General features: G+C 40.6%; 2 protein-coding genes across 11 annotated transcripts; one reads left to right on the top strand and one right to left on the bottom strand.

Annotated features, from left to right (window-relative positions):
• Positions 1-828: 828 nt before the first annotated feature.
• Positions 829-10,051, bottom strand: anapc16 (anaphase promoting complex subunit 16). Of its 3 annotated transcripts, none has more exons than XM_088634674.1 (4): positions 9,907-10,051; positions 4,716-4,872; positions 3,521-3,595; positions 829-1,882 (listed from the first exon to the last, which is right to left on the bottom strand). In XM_088634674.1, the coding sequence occupies exons 1-4, from the start codon at positions 9,922-9,924 to the stop codon at positions 1,773-1,775; spliced, it is 360 nt and encodes a 119-aa protein (XP_088490800.1). In that variant the 5' UTR covers positions 9,925-10,051; the 3' UTR covers positions 829-1,772. The 3 variants fall into 3 exon arrangements, with proteins under 3 accessions (XP_088490800.1, XP_088490801.1, XP_088490802.1); XM_088634675.1 differs by lacking the exon at positions 9,907-10,051 and adding an exon at positions 6,946-7,060; XM_088634676.1 differs by lacking the exon at positions 9,907-10,051 and adding an exon at positions 6,937-7,048.
• On the top strand, positions 7,002-21,810 carry ascc1 (activating signal cointegrator 1 complex subunit 1). Of its 8 annotated transcripts, none has more exons than XM_088634666.1 (10): positions 7,002-7,068; positions 9,718-9,835; positions 10,693-10,792; positions 11,228-11,325; positions 12,250-12,428; positions 12,877-13,010; positions 13,407-13,526; positions 14,355-14,479; positions 18,601-18,680; positions 20,287-21,810. In XM_088634666.1, the coding sequence occupies exons 2-10, from the start codon at positions 9,718-9,720 to the stop codon at positions 20,401-20,403; spliced, it is 1,071 nt and encodes a 356-aa protein (XP_088490792.1). In that variant the 5' UTR covers positions 7,002-7,068; the 3' UTR covers positions 20,404-21,810. The 8 variants fall into 8 exon arrangements, with proteins under 8 accessions (XP_088490792.1, XP_088490790.1, XP_088490791.1 ...); XM_088634664.1 differs by lacking the exon at positions 7,002-7,068 and adding an exon at positions 8,665-8,766; XM_088634665.1 differs by lacking the exon at positions 7,002-7,068 and adding an exon at positions 8,731-8,818.
• The last annotated feature ends 1,248 nt before the right edge of the window (positions 21,811-23,058 follow it).

The following is a 23,058-nucleotide window of genomic DNA, read 5'->3' as shown; positions in this document are numbered from 1 at the left end:
TTGTGTTGGTGTGAAGTAGTGATTAGATCTAAGCTCAGGACACTGCAGCTATACTCTGCTATACGAATGTGCTTGATTCTTTTTGCATGTTACAAAAACACCAGGCAGTGTCTAATGTCTCCAATGTCCATTGCTTGGGATAAAAGCATTAACCAAAAGAGAACACATGTTCAACCACAAATGTAACAGTGGTCTGGGGTGAATAGTAACAAAATTTAAATTATGGTTATGTAATTTAATTATGTTTTAAAAGAATTACACAAGTGGCCTTTTTCAAATTGGATAGTTCTATCAAAATTAGTTTCTTTTTTGCAGTGAATCAGTTAAGGGTCAAGCTAGAAATTTTAAAATTTTTACGCTTTGTTCAAAACATAAATGCAGGAAAAGTCTCATTCTTCTACATGTTCTTGGATTGTTATAGACTGATGTAGAAATGATTCATTTTTGTGTTCCTGTTGTAAGAAACCCATGTTGAAACAAGAAGGCTATAAAAGGTCAAGGATCCTTTCTAGCCTCTTTTTATGGCTCTGCCACAAAGGAGGTCACCCCAAAACCACATTACAGTGTTTGCACTGTAGATAAACCACTGGTGAAGAGGTAAGAGCAGGGATCTGTATCAGCCTGCAAGATACAAAAAGAAGTGGAGGTTAATTCAATGCTGAAAAGTAGAAAGAAGAAACAACATGGAAAGCCTTCCTGGGCTCCACACTCAAATCATGCTTTTTTTTGTAGTGTGGGAACTAAACCAATACTTGATCACTAGAGATGCTACACCTTTGGGTCATAAGCAACTAATTTTAAGAAAATCAGTGACACAGAAAACATAACCACATGCAAGGTTTTATTAATGTAACAAACAGTTAAAAAACATTCAGTAAAAGTTAAAATCAGCTACCCTTGAGCTGATCAATTGACAACGAATAACACTCAAGAAACCAATATTACCTTCCAAGACATCTGTTGGGAAATGTATTAATTAGATTTTAAGAGACTTCTATTTCTAAATCCGTTCTAGTGATTTTAAACATTTTATTTTACAGGTTTGCAAACAGCAGAACATTACTTCAGGTTTCAATGACCATATTCTCTTTTCCCATGCAAGGATTCAATTCTTTAACAGCAGATGAAATATTTAAAATGTATTGTTCCATGCCTTCTCAGTGCCATCAAGAACATCCCAACATACACCAAGGATTCTACTGAAATGAAGTTATTGCAGGGCCAAAAACTAATTTGGGATCACAGGGAAATTGTTACAAATATGTGGACCTAACACCAGCTAATAGAAGAACTTGCTATTAAAACAAAGCTTTCCCCACAGTGATTAACTTTGTTTAGCTATTTATTCTAATACATAACACATCTGCCGGATAGATATTGAGTTTATAACCACTTATTGTTAAGGAGGGTATATTTAAAACAAAGGGAAATTAATAAAATGACCAGAATAGGTTCCAAATCTCTAGAAGTTAAATCACAGAAAAGTTTTTATTTTTTAAATACAGGTTGAAATGGACAGATAACATTCTATAAAAATGGTATCATACTACTTTTTGGTTTGTATATCAACCGAAATGAAATCAGATTTTTTTTTTTTGTAGGGGATGTCAGCTTTAGTTTTAAAAAACAAACAAACATAAAACACTCAGACGAAACACTACAATCATTTTCCCCCCCCAATCTGGTAGCTAGATTTCCAAATGCTCACCAGATTATTCAACAGTCTTTGATTCAGAGAACGCTTCCTTTCAAATTCCTGTTTAACTGTGTTCTTAGGAGGGTGTAAAACCCAAAAGCTGTTCAATTGGTTTGTACCGCCACTCATCTGCTTCAAGGTCTTCTACAAGGCTGGACAGCTTCTCCATGCGGGACACCTGTTGATCTTAAGAGACACAAAAAAGCTTTATCTGCAAACTCATCAGTCTCTGTAAATAAAAGGCTACAGCCAGCATAGTGTCTTAGCAGATGTGATTTATGATGATATTTATAAAATTAAATTTAAAAAACATATTGTAACTTTGTGGATTTGTTGCAGTTGTCAGGGAAAAAATATTTTGCTTCAGGTCTGCTGGTATTTCCTTGAACCAACATGGGTCATCATGCTGTTTAGCATTTTGTCATCAACTGGTTTGGACAGAAGAGAGTGTATCTTGAAAGTCAGACTAGCAGTGTGCGTGGCCACCCCTAGAAGCAATACAAGCCATACGTCTGTGACTCATGCTTTGTGCCAGGTTTCAGGTGCTTTTTTCAGGAGATTTCACACCATTCCTCTCCGAGAGCCTGGACAAGAATGTTCCTGCACTGGTCATCACACACAGTCCCACCTCATCCCGAAAATATTAACATCAGGCAAGTAATACATCCAAAGCACAGCGGCCACATTCTCATCTTGTGAGGAAGTCCTTGTGACAAGCAGCTTGAGAACACGTGGTGTCATGTCAGGATGAGCCCACAGGAAGGGCAGTAAGTGACGTGCTGGGACTCAATCAATGTAATATCATCAACCACTACACATAGAGTTCTGTAGTGATGACACACTCCTGCCTACAGTACACTATCATATTTCAACCTCCTATCATAGAGAGCCTGGCAAACCTTTGCCTCCAATATACTAATGGCAGAAAGATGTTGTTCACGTGATAAGTGGGGCATATTGATTCTTTTTTTGTGGTTATCTTTCATTTACGGTCCATTTTCAAAAATCATAACTAGGTGTATCACGCTTAGTCATGAATTATTAATCAAAATGATGCTAAAAACTTTTGAAATCCATGCACAGCTACAGTTCCAAAAATATTCATGCACAAAAAGAATGATACTTGGTACATGTAATTCCCCCCAAACGATGGCAGGGCTCTCTGATGCTTTAAAACAAAACATGGGGCATGATTTTTATGAAAGAAAAACTTCAAAATTTAAAGCCAAAATAATGAAGTTTAGAAAATACATTATTTCATGTAAACCAAGGTACATGCGTAAGAGTTCCCCTAAGAATGGGTCAACAACTGGTAAACTTGTTTATTAGTCAATTCACTACAGATAAATATATAAATGAAAGAGGTATTACAAATGAAGTTACTTCTTTAAGAGACTAATCTCTCAGGTTGTTTGTCTTTGATATGGAACAGCAGAGACAGTTCTGTTTTGCATATAGATAACTTTGTATTCAAGCAAGAGAACCCTCAGATATCTGCAGGCATTTCCTTCATGTACAAAGATGGATTTCTACATTTGCAATTTATAATTTGATTCCTACAGAGCCTTACTAAGATATCTTTTACACAATTGCTCACCGTTTTCTCACTGCTGTCAGAAAAACAATTATTCAGATTAGTTTTAAATGAGGGAACACACTACAAACACTAAGGAATTTAGCTTTATCAGAAACACAATAAAACTTGCACTTATAAAGTGCTATTTGCACATCAGAGGGCTCTTTACAATAGTAAAATAAATACCATGCATTTACAGCTATTTCTCTAAAATCCAGTGCTAACATTCAGCATTACAATTGCCTTACCATGCTTCACCTGCTTCAGAGTTGATGCAACTTGATAGCTGAATACTGACTCGCACAGAAATCGGTCAGAGCCATCTAAAAAAAAGCACAAGCACTTGTATTCAAAATCTACAATGACTTTTACAGAACCTACTAACCTGACAAGTGTTTAAGACCTTTGAAACATGTTCCAAAAACTAGCAAGGAACACCAGATTCGCGAGACATATTCTACATGGTTATTAGCTCTACATGCAGCCTATCCAATTCAAAATAAAAAAAAGAAAATGCACTGCATTCTATTAAGACCAAAACTTTGGAGGCAACATTTGCTCAGCGCTATGATGCTTTCCAATCAACAACCAGAGGGTGAACATAATGTATGACTCAAATAGAAGAAACCATTAAGCTGACGTAAATGCCTTGCACATGCTACACAGTCTTGTTTATGAGATAAATGTGAACTGTAGGCACTATCAAGAATTTCCCTACCTACATCACAAACTTCTGTTGCAGGAGTGACGTTCTGAAACTTAATGGTCAGATGTTTCTGTCTTTTTGGGATTTACCTAAAGTTGCTGAATTTTCCATAATCAATGAGGTACATTTTGTTTCCTCCATTACACACATCTGCGGTCACTGCTACTTGCATTAATCAATTACGATCTAACTTCCTACAGATTCTACATCTTTCCTGGCAGTTGTTTGATCACTGTCCCCTGTTGTGTCCTGCCATTCTGAAACGCCCTGTGGCATCCACCATAGACGGACAATACAGGAAATCAAAACTGAGTGAGGCTGCAGAAGGTATTATGACTTTCAAGTGGAATATATTTACTTTTCTGTCATCAGATTATCATTCCAATGAAGTCCTCAAATGACTGCACCGTTTGAGATAAAAGAATAAAAGGTACCACACAGCAGTAGCTGTAGCCGGCTCTGACCTCTTCCATTTTCATTGCATTAACAAAACCCCCATTTTGCAACACCAACATGAAACCTAAATAAGACTGCTTTAAAATGAATGCAAATTATTTTAATCCTTTTATTTAAATCACTGTTCTTATATTTTTTTCACTCAGCTTTCAAGAAAAAAGCGTGGGGATAATGGTGCACAAGTAGCTGCCATTTACGGGATTTTTAATACTATTCAGAACATGTCTTCACTGGCCATATCCCTCACAGTGGCGTGTTGGTTTTTCGAGAGCCGTACTGACCTTCCATCATTTCCCCGGCACCTTTGGGGTAGGTGTAAAGGACCTTTCGGGGCGGGATCAGCTCGGAGGCGCTGAACCCCGAGCCGGTGACGGAGCTTGCGCTGACACCCCCCGCAGAGGACGAGGAAGAGGAGGCCGCCATTCTCTTCCTCCACACCTGCACGACCCACAGTCCAACAAGAGGAAATGGCAGGCCTTTGTTAAAGAACACCAAAACTACAGCCTCAGAGCAACACAGCTTGAGGACTGACATGTAAAGCACCTGGATGTTACTGACCTGTGAAGCTGTAAACCTTCTGCAGAATATGCATTAGCTACGGGGTTAGTCAAAACATTGTCGACAAGTATAAATGCCAATTATTTGACTAAAGTTTTGTTTTATCCTCCACAGATGGTGAAGGATTGTAAAGTAACCATTAGAAACTTGGACAGTTTATTACAAATTAATTACATGGGTTCCTGTGACAAAAAAGGTTTCAAACAGAAGCATAAATATCAAAGTTGGCGACAGCATTTCGACTGCGCAGGCGAGGTTCACTGCAGAAGGTTAGGTTGCAGCAGAAAACTCACTTTAAAAAGGGGCAATTCTGTTCTTAAAATTACCAGGCTCATCTTTCTGGACAGCGATGTCAAAGGAAGCTTCGCTTGTAGTAAGCATTCAAAATCCTCAAAGGCATCGATAAAGCCAACCCAGAAGGAACAGTGAAACACAAACCAAAGGGCACAGAGGGCTTGAAGGTTTAATCTGAATGAAAGGTTTATATGATCATAAAGAATGGCCTCCTCACTTTACCTTTCTTATACACTCTTATTTGAGCTCATTTAAAGCCAGCTTTAATTATATGCTGGCTGATGAGTGTGATGTGAACAACAGCGAACTTACTGAACTGGAAATTTCTAGCAACATCTATGACAGATTCAGAAGCACTGAAGAGGAGGGAATGGCATGTTATCACAAGAAAACTGATAAGAGGTTATTCTTTAAAAGATTTGTACGGACTGTGTTCACACAAAACATACAGCACGTTATTCATTTTTAGGATTGAGAATTTGAATAAACGGGGATATGAAACATGAAATCCTTCAGGAAAACTCACTCCCCACCATTTCAAAATCAGCATCCGAAACCATTTGAATTAGAAAATTTTAAATGAAAAAGAAAATGCGGTGTCGTCTGAATAATTACTGTTCCATTAAGATGTTTCATTATAATTAAGGTGAGAAAAAGCACAGGCTTTTAGGCACAACGTCGGTGTAAGTGTAAGATTATCATCCTAGAACAATTAAAGGTTTTGAAAAGCTTCCAAGACACGCAAAAAAATCCCAGGCTAATCAAATCTTTAGAATTGAAGATTGCACTTCAACGTATAGGCCACATACAACGAAATTTAGCGTGAGCTGAAAACTTCAATACGAGACGTGACAGTGAGCAGATATCTGATCCTTATCGCCTCCACACCCACTAGCTGGCACTGAAACACGGTGTGCAGTTCGGCTGTGACGTGTTCTCCGTGCCGAGCAGGCGCCAACCAAGCTGTTTTGATGGGCCTTTGTGGTCAAACTGTAGTGATCTCCAAGCATCACTGCCACCGAACAAAATCATCAAGTTCATTTAGCTCAACGTCCTCTTTCGAAATAATAATTACATCCGTCAATACCAACACACAGGCACTTAAATGTCCGCTTCAAGTTACCGCCCAGAAGATTTCGCAGTTTTCGTGTTTAGGATCTCGGCTACATAACGAGATTTTTTTTTATACACATCTCCCTTCCACAATCTTCACAAGGTTTTACGTCAGGAATATAAGAACACATCGCCAGGTATCCGGACATAAGAGCTTCTTTCAATTCGTCTGAGATCAAACTATAAGAGGAGTAAACCGTCTTTCCGTTTCTGAGTCACTTTTTTTAGATCTAGAGACCCTCAAATCACATAGACCTACATCGGAAAACGACTGTCAAGTTTCTGTTTATTGCACAACTGACAAGTTTCAGAAGGACACGCTCTAAGTAAATATACGTTTCATGGTTCAAAGGTGCATACCTACACTAATCTCGCATAGCCTCTCTATTCGTAAATTCAAATTTTGTATAGAAAACACGCTTTAGGTTTTTACCGGATACAATAAGAACGTTGGAGAACAAATCGTCACGTTTTAGAAAAAAAAACTGTATATACGTTTTATTCCCCCCAAGAAATTTATTGAAATTGAAAAATGACATTATTTACCTTTACTCTTTTTAAACGGATATTCACACACCAAGTCTAGAGCAGTATTCAAACTGCTTTACGGTACAGGGTCTTTACGACAGCGTGCCGTTTGATACTGGTTTCTCTCGCTGCCTGGTCGGGGTATTTTTCTTTGACTTTCCATCATCATTAGCAAAGCAGTTATGTTTGTAGTAGTTAAAATTATAGTTCAGGTTAATTAGTACGTACATAATATAAGCGATATGATTAAAACTGACTGCTAGTTATGTGGGTTTTAATGATTTGTTGTGAAAAATAAGTATAATTTATTCTGGGGCTCAATGTTCTGACGTGGTCTTCCAAATGAGCGTTTCGGCGTGTCTAGAGTCATAAGCAGGAAGTTACTTTCACTGCGTAAATAAAACCACAAATTAAAGTTATTATTATGAGTCATGTTTCGATTTGAATACTTTTTTTTCTATTCCAGGATCATATCACATATGATAGCACATTTCCTGCATTTAAAAAAAAACATTGACAAATAATGTATTTGTAATGAACAAAACATGCTTGAACTGTAGGCATGCTGAATAAAAAGCTTTTTTTTTATTACCAAAAATTAAAGACGTTTGTAATTAACATAAATCAGAATAAACTGAAATACAATACTGATCGTGATCAGGTTTCGTGAATCAAGCTTCCTATCTAGATTTATCTGGAACTATTTTGTGTTTAGTTTTGCTGCCCTCAAGCTAGCAAATCAAAGATGTCAATTCATTCACTGTATACTGTATAATAATAATAATAATAATAATAATTGCTTACACTTATATAGCGCTTTTCTGGACACTCCACTCAAAGCGCTTTACAGGTAATGGGGACTCCCCTCCACCACCACCAATGTGCAGCCCCACCTAGATGATGCGACGGCAGCCATAGTGCGCCAGAACGCTCACCACACATCAGCTATCAGTGGGGAGGAGAGCAGAGTAATGTAGCCAATTCATAGAGGGGGATTATTAGGAGGCCATGATTAGTAAGGGCCAATTGGAAATTTGGCCAGGACACCGGGGTTACACCCCTACTCTTTTCGAGAAGCGCCCTGGGATTTTTAATGACCACAGAGAGTCAGGACCTCGGTTTTACGTCTCATCCGAAGGACGGCGCCTGTTTACAGTATAGTGCCCCCGTCACTATACTGGGGCATTAGGACCCACATGGACCGCAGGGTGAGCGCCCCCCGCTGGCCCCACTAACACCTCTTCCAGCAGCAACCTTAGTTTTTCCCAGGAGGTCTCCCATCCAGGTACTGACCAGGCTCACACCTGCTTAGCTTCAGTGGGTTGCCAGTTGTGAGTTGTAGGGTGATATGGCTGCTGGCATACTGTATGACACTGTGATTGCAGGAGGCCGAGACAAGATGAGAATGAAGTTCACATCCATAAATCAAAATGGTCTAATAATACTCCCCTTTTTAGTACTTTTGAGGTGGAGCTGAAACACTATTTAAATTCTATAAAAAACTGAGAAATAATAAAGCAAGGAAAACGTATGATATATGTAAAAAATACAATTTGATCACATAATTTACCTCATTACCTCTGGCGGTTAAATGTTTTTTTCTGTTTGTGTTTTTTTCTCATGTACGTGTTTTTGATCCTCTGGTTGTAGTTGTATTTGTAAATTCTTTATACGTTTAATAAAAATAAATAAAAAAAAGACGAGAATGAAGTGGTTTCGTGATAGGAACGCAAAGTTGAGGTGACCGTTTCCGTGCGGGACGTTGTTGTGTGCTGTACCCCCCCCTCATGTTTGAGTTGAAGCGGTTTAATCGCAAACGTCGCGAGAATTGTAGTCAAGGTACTTCCATATCAAATAATTTCAAAACCCCGAAAAGGGGATAATCTTGGTGGTGATAACCTAATATTTATTTTCTATAGCCTACCGAGATATATCGCTAATATTCTAGTTAAGTGTACTGCACCACAGGGGGGGGCAGAATTGCCACCTGGCGCCGCAGGTCCAGCTGATCCAGGTTGGAATATGCTGGCGTTCTAGAATTCTAAAGACTCGAGAATTGTTCGGGAATTCGATGCTTGGTGGCTTCAATTGTTAAAATTCCTCCAATTTGAAGTAGTCGAATTGTATGTTTTTCTAGTGGTAAATCGTTGTTTTTGTGCGTGTGTGTTTGGGCTGATATGACATTTTCTACCCGTCTTCCGTGACTTAGTACTTTTGAGAGTTTTGTGCGTCTTGGAAAGTGATCAAAGTTTGACAAATTAAGTCACGTCTCTTAACACAGGGCCTGACCGATACGAGTCAGTGCAGTCATTTAAATTAGAAAGGCTCCTGTTTCGGAATTATGTTTGTTTCGTGCACGTTATCCGGCTTACGATATCTAAGACTGTGTAGCTATTTCAAATGATGACACTGTGTGGCATTTATTAAGAACAATAAGCAAACTTAGTAATTGTAAGAATAAGGATTTTTTAAATTGCTTTTTGCCACATCGGAATAAAGTTCCACAAGCAAGACGTTGCTTTTTATTTTCGTAATCATTACACGTAGCATAACTCGTGTTTTAATTTAATAATTTCGCTTTCAAAAGGTTTCATAGTTAGGGTTATGCTTCTATTACTTTCATTATCTAAAAGTTATTTTTTGGTAAAACCTCCACTTTATAGAACACTATATAGTGGTAACAACCGATGTTAAACTAATAATTTCATAGTGGTTTATAAATGAAAACAATTTATTTGGAGTGCTCATATATCCTTTATGTTTATCTCATTTTAAATTCCCATTTTTTAGATGGAGGTTTTACGACCTACTCTAATTAGCATTAATGGGAGAATTTACAGAAAAAATGTTGTCAAGGAACAGACTTTTCATTACGAAGGTGATGAAGAAGAAGACATTTCATACTCGGGTAAGTTCGCACCTTATCAGCAACTTTATAAGTCTACATTTAGAATCGTCGGTTATTTTTGTCATACCCACCCGATTTGGAATAGCCATTTGGTGAGTTTTATTTTTCCCCGCGAAGTGTGAACAGACTCCTCTGGTCTCGCCTAATTTCTGCGCGCTGGTCTTTATTACGTCACGGGCACCGCAGCCTTGCGCCGGAGGTTCGGCGCTGATTGGAGGAGAGGCGCGTCCCTCGCGGACAGCCGAGCGCGCCTGCATGCGCTCGGGAGGCCGCAGGGGTCGCTGTGTCGCTGAGCGAGTCTGGGGCGGTGAGTTGTAGTTGAGCTACGGGAATTGCGACTACGGTCCCGTGAATCACAATCCCAATTTCTGAAAATCATCAAGTCAGATGATAGAAGCTAAAACCCGCGAGCTCAGCCCGTGTTTGGGTGAGAGTCTTTGCCTGTGGATCTGCTCAGGAGCCAATGTATCAGCTTCTGTAACGGAGAACAAAATATTCAACATTTGTTGCTTTTCAGAGGTATACTGTGTATCTTTATTGCAGGGGGACAATTCCAAATTTTATTTATTGAATATAAGTATATTATAGCCTATCTCTCTTGGTCCATTTTGTAAAACAGTACAATCCAGATTGACCATCAGATCTATAATCTGTGAGAGTTTTGAATTCATAGTTAGCATTATCTTTGGAAATGTTTTCTTTTCTGCTGTATAGTTGCATAAATTAAATACGCTGTTCTTTTTCATTTTCTTATGTTTATGCTTTAATTTGTATAGTTGCGTATGCCAAAGGCAGATTTGCTGGAAATGTGCTCTCAATCCTCCTCTGGACTCGGCTGTGTCTCTTTCCCTTTTCAGCCAGGATCGACTGTGCTGACGAACCCTGCGACTCTGTCAGCGTGGAACAGACAGAAAAGGGGTTTCGCTGTGCCATAGATGTTCCCAGTGTCCTGTACAAGTTGGTGCATTAGATTGGAATCCTCCAGAATTCGTAACATTTACTAATAGTGTTTGATCTCTGAGTTTTCCGAACGAAAATATTCATGACATACCGTCTGTATGTACTCTGGGAAAAAATACATTTCTGTATCAAGAAGTCCACTAAGGAGCTTGATTTCTGCATAGAAATTTCTTACATTTGCTGATGGTTTGCAGAAAATACAAAATAAGTGACCTTTGAAAGGATTGAATGCACTATGCACTGTTTAGTAATATTTGTGTTCCACCACTGTGCCCAAAGATTGCAATAGATGATCAATTGGAGTCTTAGGCCCTAAGAGATATAGAGTATTTGAGTATGCCTGTACGTAACTGACAGGTGTTTTACCAAAGGTGATATATAGGAGACCAGAAACCAAAAAAATGACCTTTTTGCCCTCTGTGATTTTCAAAGGTATATTATAGGAAGAAAAGGAGAGACCAGGAAGAGGCTGGAGTCTGAAACCCAGACTTCAATCACCATTCCGAAACAGGGGGTCGAGGGACAGATAGGTGAGTTTGACATGGGCACTATGCACCTGGCTACAGGCATGTCTTCTTCTTTGTGAAACAGTGTCAAGGTAATGCCTGTAGCTCATTTGTACAGTACTGCTGACCTGGCCATCCTGACTAGCTCTGATAGCTTTGGAGATACAGAGGATTGCGCCATTGTTCTTGCAGTGTGTGTTACAGCTGTTTAATCAATTACAGTATGAATGTAGTAACTACATATGAAACTCATTAAAAAAAGGCTAAGGCTGCTGCTGAAAGAGGTGTTAGTGGGGCCAGTAGGGGGCGCTCACCCTGCGGTCTGTGTGGATCCTAATGCCTCAGTACAGTGCCAGGATCACTATATTGTAAAAAGGCTCCGTCCTTCAGATGAGACGTAAAACCAAGGTCCTGATTCTCTGTGGTCATTAAAACTCCCCGGGCATTTCTCAAAAAGAGTAGGGGTGTTACCCCGACGTCCTGGCCAAATTTCACATTGGCCTTTATCAATCATGGCCTCCTAGTAATCCCCATCTCTGAACTGGCTTCATCACTCTGCTCTCCTCCCCACTGAGAGCTGGTGTGTGGTGAGCGTTCTGGCACACTATGCCTACCGTCCCATCATTCAGGTTTTGCTGCACATTGGTGGTGGTGGAGGGGAGTCCCCATTACTTGTAAAGCGCTTTGGGTGGAGTGTCCAGCAAAGCGCTACTTAAGTGTAAGCAATTATTATTATGAAATGTACAGGATGTATAGGGATTACACCCCAAGCCCTGTCCCACAAGGAATCTTAATCTGTAATGTCTTGATTAGGGTTGCATTTATTAAGGTAGTGTGCTTCTCTATGCCTGTTTTGTCATGAATGGCTTTTTGTAGAAGAAGTTGTCTTGATTTTTACTTGTGTCTTATTGAGTTTTACCTCTTGCTGTTTCTTCCGTCCTTGTCCAGTGATCACTGGTCAGCAGCGGGCTGCAGTGATTTCTGCTTTCACCCGCATTGAGGTTCTGATCGAGAGCTTTCGCAGGAAGCAGCCGTTCACTCACTTCCTGTCCTTCCCTCTGAACCACTCCAGCATCCAGGAGCGATTTCTGCAGTTTAAAGAGGAGGTCCTGGAGCAGTGTTCCCAGGTAGAGTTACAATAAAGAAATATATTAACCCCTGTGATCATTTCTGAGAAGATAAGGGGTCTGGGGGCCGATTAGAAATAGAGAACTGGATTAGTGGAACAAAAGGTTTGTGATAAACTGAAGGCTTGAACTCGAATTCTTCTAATGTTCTAAAAGGTGTGATCTTTCTTAACTCACTTGATGGGGTCAGAACTGTTTTGCTACAAAGCGCAAAGTGTTAATTGAAAATCATTACATTGTTAGTACATAATACTGTTTTGTGGTTTTAATTTAATACATTAAATAAATCTCCCTTAGTGCTTGTTGCATACGTTACAAAGTCTAAACTTTTCTGAATGATTTTGGAGGAAAAATGGATTTCTGTTTTATATGTAGGTGGCATGTCAGGTAGATGCAGGAGGTTGCTGTCAAGCTTGTATTTAGGTATTTCTTCCCGTTTTATTTTAAGGACCGCGGAGTGGACAGCAGCATCTTTCAGAACCCAGCCAAGCTGCACCTGACTATTGGCACACTGGCTCTGCTCAGTGACATGGAAGTGACCAAGGCATGCGACTTGGCACAGCAGTGTCAGGGCTTTATCAAGTGGGTGGCAGTCTTCTCGTGTGAACATGTTTGGTAGCTGCAGCAATGTGACAATGGTTCTGTCCTGTGTGCCTTTGTGTTGCACTGCACTGTGGTTGGCACTCCTCTGGGCTAGTTGTGGTACACGGTGTCCCAGCACACCTAGCAGTTTTGACAAGCCTGTAAGAACTGCAGTTCCTGTGTGTGAATATAGTAAATGGAAATAAACTACATAGTGGAGCAACAGCTATTAAAACCTTTTACATTTAAGAACTCTGCATCTCTGGTTTGGGGAAAAGTATGGTTTCGGGATCTGTTCTGAAGTGACAAGCGCCGGTCCGTCTTGCTTCGTTTTTTTGTGTTAACCAGGCGAGAGAAGTGATTGTATCCACACTGGCTGCTGTTCTGCTTTTACAGGGATGTCACTGGGGGACAGCCCCTTCCCCTGGAGGTGGTGGGGATTGAATACATGAACGACGATCCTGCCATGGTGGACGTTCTGTACGCCAAAGTCCAGCCGAAAGATGGGTCTGACAAGTAGGTCTTTCCAGTTGCCAAAGCCCGTGTCTTCGCCTTCTGTGGCAGTCCGCGGGGGCGTGCCCAGCGTGGAGGCGGAGCCCTGTCGTCACGGCTGTCCCAGCTACTAGAGAATGAGCCGCGGCTGTGAAGGCTCTGTACAGGCACACTGGACCCCCCCCCAAAGGGACGAGTGGGGCAGACCCCCCCGGAAGGGGAGGATCTTTTCACCAGCAGTGCCGGAGGGGATTGTACCTGCATAAGGCGTGCTTTTTCTTGGTCTTTTGTTTCTTTCTTTTTGCCTGTCCCGTCACATATCTTCACCAGGACAGGCAGACCTTTTTCACACACTGAGTTCTTGTTTTGTTTGTGCCTTACGGCGCCCTGCTCCGCTCCGCCAGACAGGCCCCCGCTGAACAGAAGAAGTCCAGTCGGGTCGCCGCTGTGCTGGCGGTACTTCTTTGTCCCCAGGCTGGACCCCGTTACATAGGGCAAGCCCAGCCTGGAGGTCGCGAGGCACAGCGGAACACCTTTCTTTTTGTTTTGTGGTTCATTTTCACCCCTTTTCTGTGTTATTTCCAGTTGTTGCTAACCTCACACCGGTGCTTCTGTCCCTCAGTTAGGGGCGTTGACTTTTTACCGGTGCTCGGCGCGTCTCCGCCCACTCCCACACTGTTACACTTCTCGTAGGACACCTTTCAGCGCTGCTCTGAGACTGATCGTTGTGCACAGCAAAAAAAGTCTCGGTAGGGTGGCTCGAAGAACCATTCGTGCAGTGTATTACATTCATGATGTTGTGTCTTGGCTGCCTGCAAGCGTGACTATTTTCTGTATCTCTCTTCCCTGCAGGCTGCAAGCCATTTCAGACAGGCTGGTGGAGCACTTTGTGTCATCCGGCCTGATGATTAAAGAATGGGACAGAGTCAAGCTTCATGCCACTGTCATGAACACGCTGTTCAGAAAGGACCCCTCTGGTAATGTATTTCAGCATCGTAGACCAACAAATCTGCTGAAAGGCACGGCATTTTTATTTCCTGATAGCTCTACAGGTGTATCTATAATAATAATAATAATAATTAATTAATAATAAATGTATTGCACATATAAATAATCAGTTTTATCCCAAAAGTGTTTCACATATAGGAAGAGACCTACTTCTTCCGCCTCTGAAATACAACACCCTCCTGGTTTATGCAAGGCAGCCTTTTGTGCCAGCAACCCCTTGAGTCAGCAGATCAACCGGAGAAGTGAGAAATTGCTTCACTAATTGAATTGAACCTTAGGGAGGCCAGACTGTACTAGCCCAGACTGGAATTGAGAACAGGTCAATGAGGTTAACATCCCCACTCTTACGACCAGGACCGCGGCAGCTTTAATGAACTGGCAGTCAAGGCCTCAGTTTACAGTCTCATGCAAAGGAGGTTCAGTGAGGTTCTGTGCCGGATTCATAATGAAGCGAGAGTTGGGGTCTAGTTTTCAGATAAAGACTGGATGCGCTTGGGCTTTTGCATGTACAGTGCCTTCAGAAAGTATTCACCCCCTTGAATTTTTCCACGTTTTGTTCCCGTTACACCTCCAAATTTTAACACATTGAAATATTTTTTTCTCTCCCTTAAATAACACAATAAATTCAACACATTTATGAGTCCAAAAAATATTTTTTATTCAAGAACATTAGTTTCTCCGGAATGAAAGACTTACATTTCTCGTTTACAAAAGGATTCACCCCCCCCCTCCCAGTCAATACTTTCTACATAGTACAATACTCAGCAATTACAGCCGTGAGTCTTCTTGGGTGTGTCTGTATGAGCTTTGCACATTCAGATTGTGGGATTTTTACCCATTCTTCAATGCAGATTTGCTCCAACTCTGCCAAATTAGATGGAGAGTGTCAGTGGACAGCAATTTTCAGGTCATACCAGAGATGTTCAATTAGATTCAAGTCTGGGCTCTTGCTGGGTCATTCCAGAATACTAACCTTCTTTTTTTGAAGCCATTCCTTGATAGTTTTTGCCATGTGCTTTGGGTCATTGTCCTGTTAGAAAATGAATCTTGGCCTAAATGCAGATCTCTGGCTGACTGAAACAGGTTCTCCTCAAGGATTTGCCTATATTTGGCTTCATCCATGTTGCCCTTGATGGCAACAAGCTTTCCAGTTCCTCCTGCTGAAAAGCAACCCCAGAGCATGATGCTGCCACCACCATGTTTGACAGTAGGGATGGTGTTACCTGTGTGTTGGGCTGTATTGGGTTTGCGCCAAACATAGCGCTTTGCTTTCAGGCCAAAGAGCTCAGCTTTATTCTCATTAGACTACAACATTTTCTTCCAAAAGGTTTCAGGTTTTGTCACATGGCTTCTAGCAAACTCCAGGTGTGACATAAGGTTGGCCTTTCTCAGAAGTGGCTTCCTTCTAGCCACTCTCCCAAAGAGGCCGAATCTGTGAAGTGCTGAAGAGATTGTTGATGTCTGGACAGGTTCTCCCATTTCAGCCAAAGAGCCCTGTCAGTGTTGTAGCTGGCCTCTTGGTCTCTTCTCTGACAATTGCCTTCCTTGTCTGGTTGCTCAGTTTGGTAGGATGGCCTGATCTTAGTAGTGTCTGGGTTGTGCCATGTTTTTTTCATTTTGTTACAGTGGACTTCACGGTGGTCCTAGGAAGGGTTCAAAGCTTTGCCAATCTTTTTATAACATTCTCCAGTTTTTTTCCTCCTAACAACTTCTTCTCGAAGTTTCACAGGCAGCTCCTTGATCTTCATGACAGCAGGACTGATCTGATCTGCTGTTTTAGTTGTGAGACCTCACAGTCAATGCTATTTATTGTGCAATCAATCTATTGAACACAGGTGGATTCGAAATGAACACAGGTGTACCTTGTTAATGTATTTAGTGTGATACCTCTCAAAATAATTGAATACCTCACCCAACTTAGGTTGTTAAAAAAAGGGGGTGAATACATATCAGTTAAGTAATCTTCATATTTTTATTTTTTGTATAATTCTGAAGACATCTAAATGCTTTATTTCATTTTAACATTATAGAGAATTACTTCTACAGGAGTGGAAAAAAATCCCATTTAAATATGTTTTAATTTGACTTTGCAACACAGCAGAACGATAAACAATCAATGGGGGGGTGAATACTTTCTGAAGGCACTGTATATTGTCTGTCATTGTGGTTTCTAAACAGAGTTTTGAAATGGCAGTGATCCATTTATCTCCCCCAGTGTTCTTGTGAGACAGGAGATAGTTCTGTTGGATAAAGATATCATCTCCCTGCAGTGATTCCTTGTGATTGATAAGCATGTGGACCTGGTTGCTATGGAAGACCTGATGCCCACGTCAGTAAGGGTTTTGCTGACTGCAGACTTGCACATCTGAGAGTGAAGTGTCTTTGGTTTTCATTGTGGTGCCAAATTCATGTTTAGAAAATGGTAACGCTTCAGCTGCCCATGTGCACATCCTTATTGACAACATCAGAGGAGAAATACCTGCATGTTACCATGGGCACACCTGTCAGAAAAGATTTAGGGGCACTTAGAAGACTTCAGGTGTACCTGTCCAAAGGAAAGATCACCAGATTTCCTTATGTGTAGCTGAGAGTTCAGTGGAGGAATTAGACATAACAGCTCTGTTGTACTGCTGACAGTGGGCCAACCTGTCACTTCTTTAATATGGAAAAGACTTGTTGCCCAATAGAAACAATGTGGCCAGCAGCCATATCACTCTGCAACTCACAACTGGCAGCCCACTGAAGCTCAGCAGGTGTGAACCTGGTCAGTACCTGGATGAGAGACCTCCTGGGAAAAACAAAGGTTGCTGCTGGAAGAGGTGTTAGTGGGGCCAGCAGGGGATGCTCACCCTACGTGTGGTCCATGTGGGTCCTAATGCCCCAGTATAGTGACGGGGACACTATACTGTAAACAGGCGCCGTCCTTCGGATGAGACGTAAAACCGAGGTCCTGACTCTCTGTGGTCATTAAAAATCCCAGGGCGCTTCTCGAAAAGAGTAGGGGTGTAACCCCGGTGTCTTGGCCAAATTTCCCATTGGCCCTTATCAATCACGGTCTCCTAATAATCCCCTTCTATGAATTGGCTTCATTACTCTGCTCTCCTCCCCACTGATAGCTGGTGTGTGGTGAGCGTTCTGGCGCACTATTGCTGCAGTCGCATCATCCAGGTGGATGCTGCACATTGGTGGTGGTGGAGGGGAGTCCCCATTACCTGTAAAGCGCTTTGAGTGGAGTGTCCAGAAAAGCACTATATAAGTGTAAACAATTATTATTATTATTATTATTATTATTACTTTGCACTCTGCATGATCGCACTGCTTGATAGCACTGCTGCATGTTTTAGTATTCCAGTGTTATACAGTGCCCCTCTTAGTAAATTGGCTTTTTTTTTAGTTTGGCATATTGATTCTTGAGATCAATATGTGTTTGCCAGCCCAGTCTCTTTGGTGCTTCAGCATGGATGGCCTCAGAATTGATCTGGAATGGGATCCCAGCCTTGATGACGAGCGGCAAGACACTCTAATAAAAATATTGCGCTCTGGCCAGCAGCGAGAAGGGGGCATCTTGGAGAGCGCAGTCCCTGCTTGCCTTGCCAGCCCTGTGTGTCACTGCAAGAGCAACATGTTTTGAACAGGGACAACAATGGGCTCTTTCAGTAGGAAATGGATCACATCCAACCCAGAGGACTGGCATTTAGCTCCCCAACATGAGTTCACACAAAGCTGTCTGCAGATCACAAAGCCCTGGTCTGACAGGGGCTCTGTTTTCCAAGGATGGACACTGGTTTCATCGCGCCTTTGTTCGTGTCCCTTTTCATGTTTGTCAACAACACATATTTTGGGTGTCTCTCTGTCACAAAAATTGAAAATAAAGGCCTACCCTCTTTCAAACCACCAGAAACCTCCCATCCTTCTGGAGAAAGATGAGTTATTTGTGCCCAATTGCAGTACAGTATAGAAAATGTACTTTAAGAAAATATTTCCTTTTTCTCTAACTTCTTATTGCACGTCGATGTAAGTTCACAGTGTACGACAGCGTAGCTGAGGGAGGAAGCGATGCCTGTGTGCTGAATATGTTTTTGTCTTGTAGCTGAGGACAAAGGGGGTCCTGCTGCAGGAAGGCAGAATATGAGGGATCGGGAGTCATTTGATGCACGAAACATTTTAAAGGTCAGAAATTATCATTCAAATACTGTTCTCGATGCCCTGTGTAGCGCGCAGTTGCCAAGTTCTTGGGATGTTTTAGATTCAGCTATTGTTTGTGCTTTGTGGCTGCCCCCTAGTGGCAGTTATTAATTATTACCACAGCACGCAAGTCCCCAGCAGCACCCGAAGCATTTAGGTTTTCCATGACTGTCTGTGCCTCAGTAATTGTGGGTTACAGATGACCTTCCAAAGAAAAAACAACTGCAGCACCTCACAGTCTAATATGGCTTTGGTTCCCGTGAGTAAATAAAGCAAGAAATAATTCCATTGTATGTTTTAAAGACATACAGAACTCAAATCCAATGGCAATGTCTTTTTATTTTCAAATTCAAGTTTATTTCTCATTCCAGCCATATACAAGTATACAAAGGAGCGGGATAATGTTCTGCAGGTCTACGGTGCAAATACAGACAAGGCACTGACAAGACAGTGCTATAGACAATGTAGACAGACATTTCTGACAGGTTACAGGGTACATAAAGTGCAATGTGCATAGTGTAATTTACTTTACAGGATTGTGCAAAGAATACATCAGACAGTATGCCTGACATTAGGCAAAAAATAACCAGATTTGGAGTAGGTGCAGTAAGGCACCTAACATATTTTGATATGTTTGCATTTTAAACACCTGGCTTTATTGGCTGTATATTTGTACAAATTTACAAAATCTTTTCCTCTTCAAACCTATTTTTTTTAAACAGAGTAGCACTGTACTGAATCTAACAATTTTTTATTTAAAGTCAGGATTGTGCCTTTGGACATTATAGTGACAGGAAATTACTAGCCACAGAAGTAATGCTGTGCTTTTCCTTATTCAGTGCTGGCACTACCAATATTAATAATTCTAATAACCTCGAGGTAAGTGTTGTCATTGCTGTGAGTCTGCTGAAAAACTAAAGCTAGCCCACTGCTATCTTGCACTGAGGATCAGAGAAACAGGAGAGTGTCTGGACAGTGCTCAGCACACAGTAACCATAGTAACATCTTTGTGCTTTGTGAGAAACGATGTCCTGCGTGCCATTCTTGGGCCCTGCTGGAGCTGTCTAAGGGAGTGACAGATCTGAACAATCAAGGACCCAATATCTGGGTTATTTGTAGAGGTGCTTACTTTCTTTTGAAGTAGTAATTAATGGGCTTTGTCAAATAATTACTTCAGGTATGTGAATGTTCTAGATCAACATGGCAAAACTAAAAAAAATATAGAAAGATAAAAGGTTTGATTAGGCTTCTGAAATATGTTCAAATAAATATATGACATACATTCTGCTGCAAAGTTTTTCTTCACTGTGCAATCCTCCTTTGTCACAGACAAACAGGTTGAATTCTGACCTTTGTTAATAACCATTTTCTGTTTCTTTTTTCTGTGGACAAGTTGAGTCCTGTCTTGAGCAAAATTGATTTGTATTTACTAGCAGAACATCTTAGGTTTTATTGAGAAGTGAATGACATTTGTAGCTCCAATGGGTGCAAATTAGAGGTCCTGAAGACAAATGCTGACTGTAAGTTATTTTAAAATGCAGTAGTAATTCTTGGTTGCTAGCTTTCAATCCAAGTGCTTTCTGCTTTTCAGAAGTTTGGAACATATTACTTCGGGGAATTTGACCTGAATTCAGCCAACATCTCCCAGAGATATTCAACAGATGGCTCTGGGTACTACACCTCTTCGGGGGTTGTGACATTCTCATGAAGACGTCTTCTCAGCTGGCCTTCACTCTGACTGAAACACAGGAGTTGGGAACAATCAAGGATTCATGAGAAAGCACGGTTCATGGTTGACCCGTTTAGGAGGTTAACTGGTTCCACAGGTTTAGTAGTCTTCTTGAATGTTTTGCTGAAAAACCAAAGCCTGTTTTTTTCAGTTCTAAATGAGGGTGCATTCAGCACTTTTGTCATTAAATCTTTTTCTTTCCTGTGTTCTTGCTTCTGCATCTTTCCTGGGCTAGGATGCCATACTGATGAGCCAGCAGGTGTCGCCAGAGAGTACTATTTGATAGGAATGTGGGAATGAAGGGAAATGAGCGAGGAATAGCTCAAGTCTGATAAAATCACTAGAATGACAAGGTGTCCTAGTTCAGCCTAAGATTAAAAAAAAAGTGTCTGAGCTGCTGTGGCGTTTGAAATTGACTTTCTCTGCTGTGGTGTGCACTACTCACACCTCAAATCGAAAGTTCTTGGAAGAACTCCATTTACTGATAAAAACTGTTCAATTTAAAATTGGAAATGGTTTGATTTATTGCTAGAGGATACAGAAAAAGAGTCTGAGTTGCCTCCAGTACTTTATAAAATGTTGTAGTTCTAAAATACTAAGCCTTGCTCGGAGGTAGTGGTCTTTAACTCTGTTAGATCGTTTTACTTCGTAATGGGGTGGAAGTAACATTTAAACTAGCAGTTTCAACAATTTTATGAAAATAGTTTTTATTGTGGATTTCTAAAATGACTTAATGTGCTTAAAACTATAAATAGACGAGATGGAATTAATGCAAACACCATGTGTTTGACAGCGAGTTACAAAAAGACGCATGGTACTTGGATCACAGATCTAGCTTGGGTGCCAACTTAATAGTCTGAGAGATTTAAAACTGGCTGATTAAAAAGTGAGACTTGTTTAAGGAGCAAAGCCGCTTTGATTTGATATGAGTGCTGCTGGAATGTAAAATGTAATTCAGTGCGCGGACTGGCCACAATATTAGGAACCCCCAGTGAAATGAACACCTTCCCTGGCCAGAACAGCCCCCAGGTCTCAGCCCTTTGAAGCTGACGGAACCAGAGGAATAGGCTAGGAAATCCCAAACACCATTCCCAAAGGCAGTCCTGCTAGGAAAACATGATCAGATGGGAGTGCAAATTATGAATTTATGGGACGTGTGACACAGCCTGTGTGTGCAGAGCTCCAGTGTAATATTTGGTGAGGGTTCCTAGTATGTTGACCAGGGAGTGTATTAAGTATAAGTATGAACATCCGGTACTGAATGCTGAGCTCCCCCAGGACTATTTTGAATTTAACCTGGTTCTTGCTAGAACAGCCAGAGGGGGACATGTTTTTGTGAGTGTAATCTTTGCACAAAAATAAAGATGAAAATATAAAACTGCACAAGCTTTTACTTTCTTATATTTAGATATTCAGGTCTGTGGAACGATCTAATTATAAAATTTCCTTTTTAATGTGTAATTCAGTCTTATTATAATTAAACATTGTAATATGTTATCAAATTCCATGTGTTATCTGAAAACAAACACAGGAATAACAGATTCAATAGTTATGATACCACTCAACATCATTTTATTATAATAAACTGTATTTTTATAGTGCCAGTAAAAGCAATCATCATCATTTCACTGTATTTCGCAAACTTTTAAGTTAGAGCCGGAGGGGGTTTTCAGATTTACAAAGACTGGACTTAATTTAGTGTAGTATTTGTATAAACTGCAAGCAGAGGCTAATTAAAGTAGTGCATTTGCTTGTAAAATTAGCTTTTAGGAATAATGTGGTATAAGCTGCTGACCTTTATTTCAGCTTGTCAGCTCTGAATTAATGCAGTTTTATGGAGGCTCTGTAGCATCGCATCATGCTGTTGCAGCCTTGCTCGGCGAGCCATCTGCTAAAAATTCATCCTTGAAGAATTACTTGGGGACTTGAGCTGTTTGTGATGCAGCGGCTGAATTCAGGTGGCAGAGAGTCGGCAGCTATTCCACTATAGAAGGAAAATCCTTAATTTCTTTGTGACGTCTTTGTATGTGTGCAGGCAGAAATGGACATATACAATATTAATGGATCAAACTACAGGCTCTAGGTATTCAGTGAAATGTGTGTTTAGGTTGAGAATTGGTTTATGAATAGAAAGAAAATTAGAGTTAAGGGGTGAATGCTCAAATTGGGGTGATGTAATTAGTGGAGTATCACAGTGATCTGTAATATGATCACTGCTCTTTCAAGTTTATAGCAATTATCTAGATTCCTCTAAATATACAGTAAACTGGTCAGACCCAGATAATACCAAATTAGGAGGATTGCTTAATAGAAGATGCAAATGAAATTAATTAATATATTAATTAATTAATATAATAAAGACCGTAAAATTCAAGATTTGGCAAACATCTAGGAGATGACATTTAATGTAAACAAGTGCAGGTGGAAAAAATAATACAAAATGGGAAATTCTAAACTAGAATAGTTATGCAAAATACTTTAATCTTGATTCATCATTTGTATCTTCTGGTTGATGTGGTGAAGTAACAAAAACGCAAAAACCGAATATTGGGATATATACTGTAGTTATATAAATTAAGGGTTGTTATGTAAAAATTGCACAATGTATTAGTAAGGCCTTAATTATAATGTTTT

Source organism: Lepisosteus platostomus, chromosome 6 (assembly GCF_059453375.1).
Source record: "Lepisosteus platostomus isolate fLepPlt1 chromosome 6, fLepPlt1.hap1, whole genome shotgun sequence".
Lineage (NCBI taxonomy): Eukaryota > Metazoa > Chordata > Actinopteri > Semionotiformes > Lepisosteidae > Lepisosteus > Lepisosteus platostomus.
The sequence above is the reverse complement of the archived record's forward strand: the minus strand, read 5'-3'. Positions and strand labels throughout refer to the sequence as shown.

What these genes read in the sequence shown, in the direction of transcription:
- ascc1 (XM_088634666.1), top strand. Translation starts at nt 9,718, where the DNA reads ATGGAGGTTTTACGACCTACTCTAATTAGCATTAATGGGAGAATTTAC. An exon ending in TCCTGGAGCAGTGTTCCCAG is followed by an intron (nt 12,429 to 12,876) that starts GTAGAGTTACAA and finishes TTTTATTTTAAG; the next exon opens with GACCGCGGAGTGGACAGCAG. An exon ending in CAGTGTCAGGGCTTTATCAA is followed by an intron (nt 13,011 to 13,406) that starts GTGGGTGGCAGT and finishes CTGCTTTTACAG; the next exon opens with GGATGTCACTGGGGGACAGC.
- anapc16 (XM_088634674.1), bottom strand. An exon ending in TGCCGGGGAAATGATGGAAG is followed by an intron (nt 3,596 to 4,715) that starts GTCAGTACGGCT and finishes GCTTTTTTTTAG; the next exon opens with ATGGCTCTGACCGATTTCTG. An exon ending in TCTGAAGCAGGTGAAGCATG is followed by an intron (nt 1,883 to 3,520) that starts GTAAGGCAATTG and finishes GTGTCTCTTAAG; the next exon opens with ATCAACAGGTGTCCCGCATG.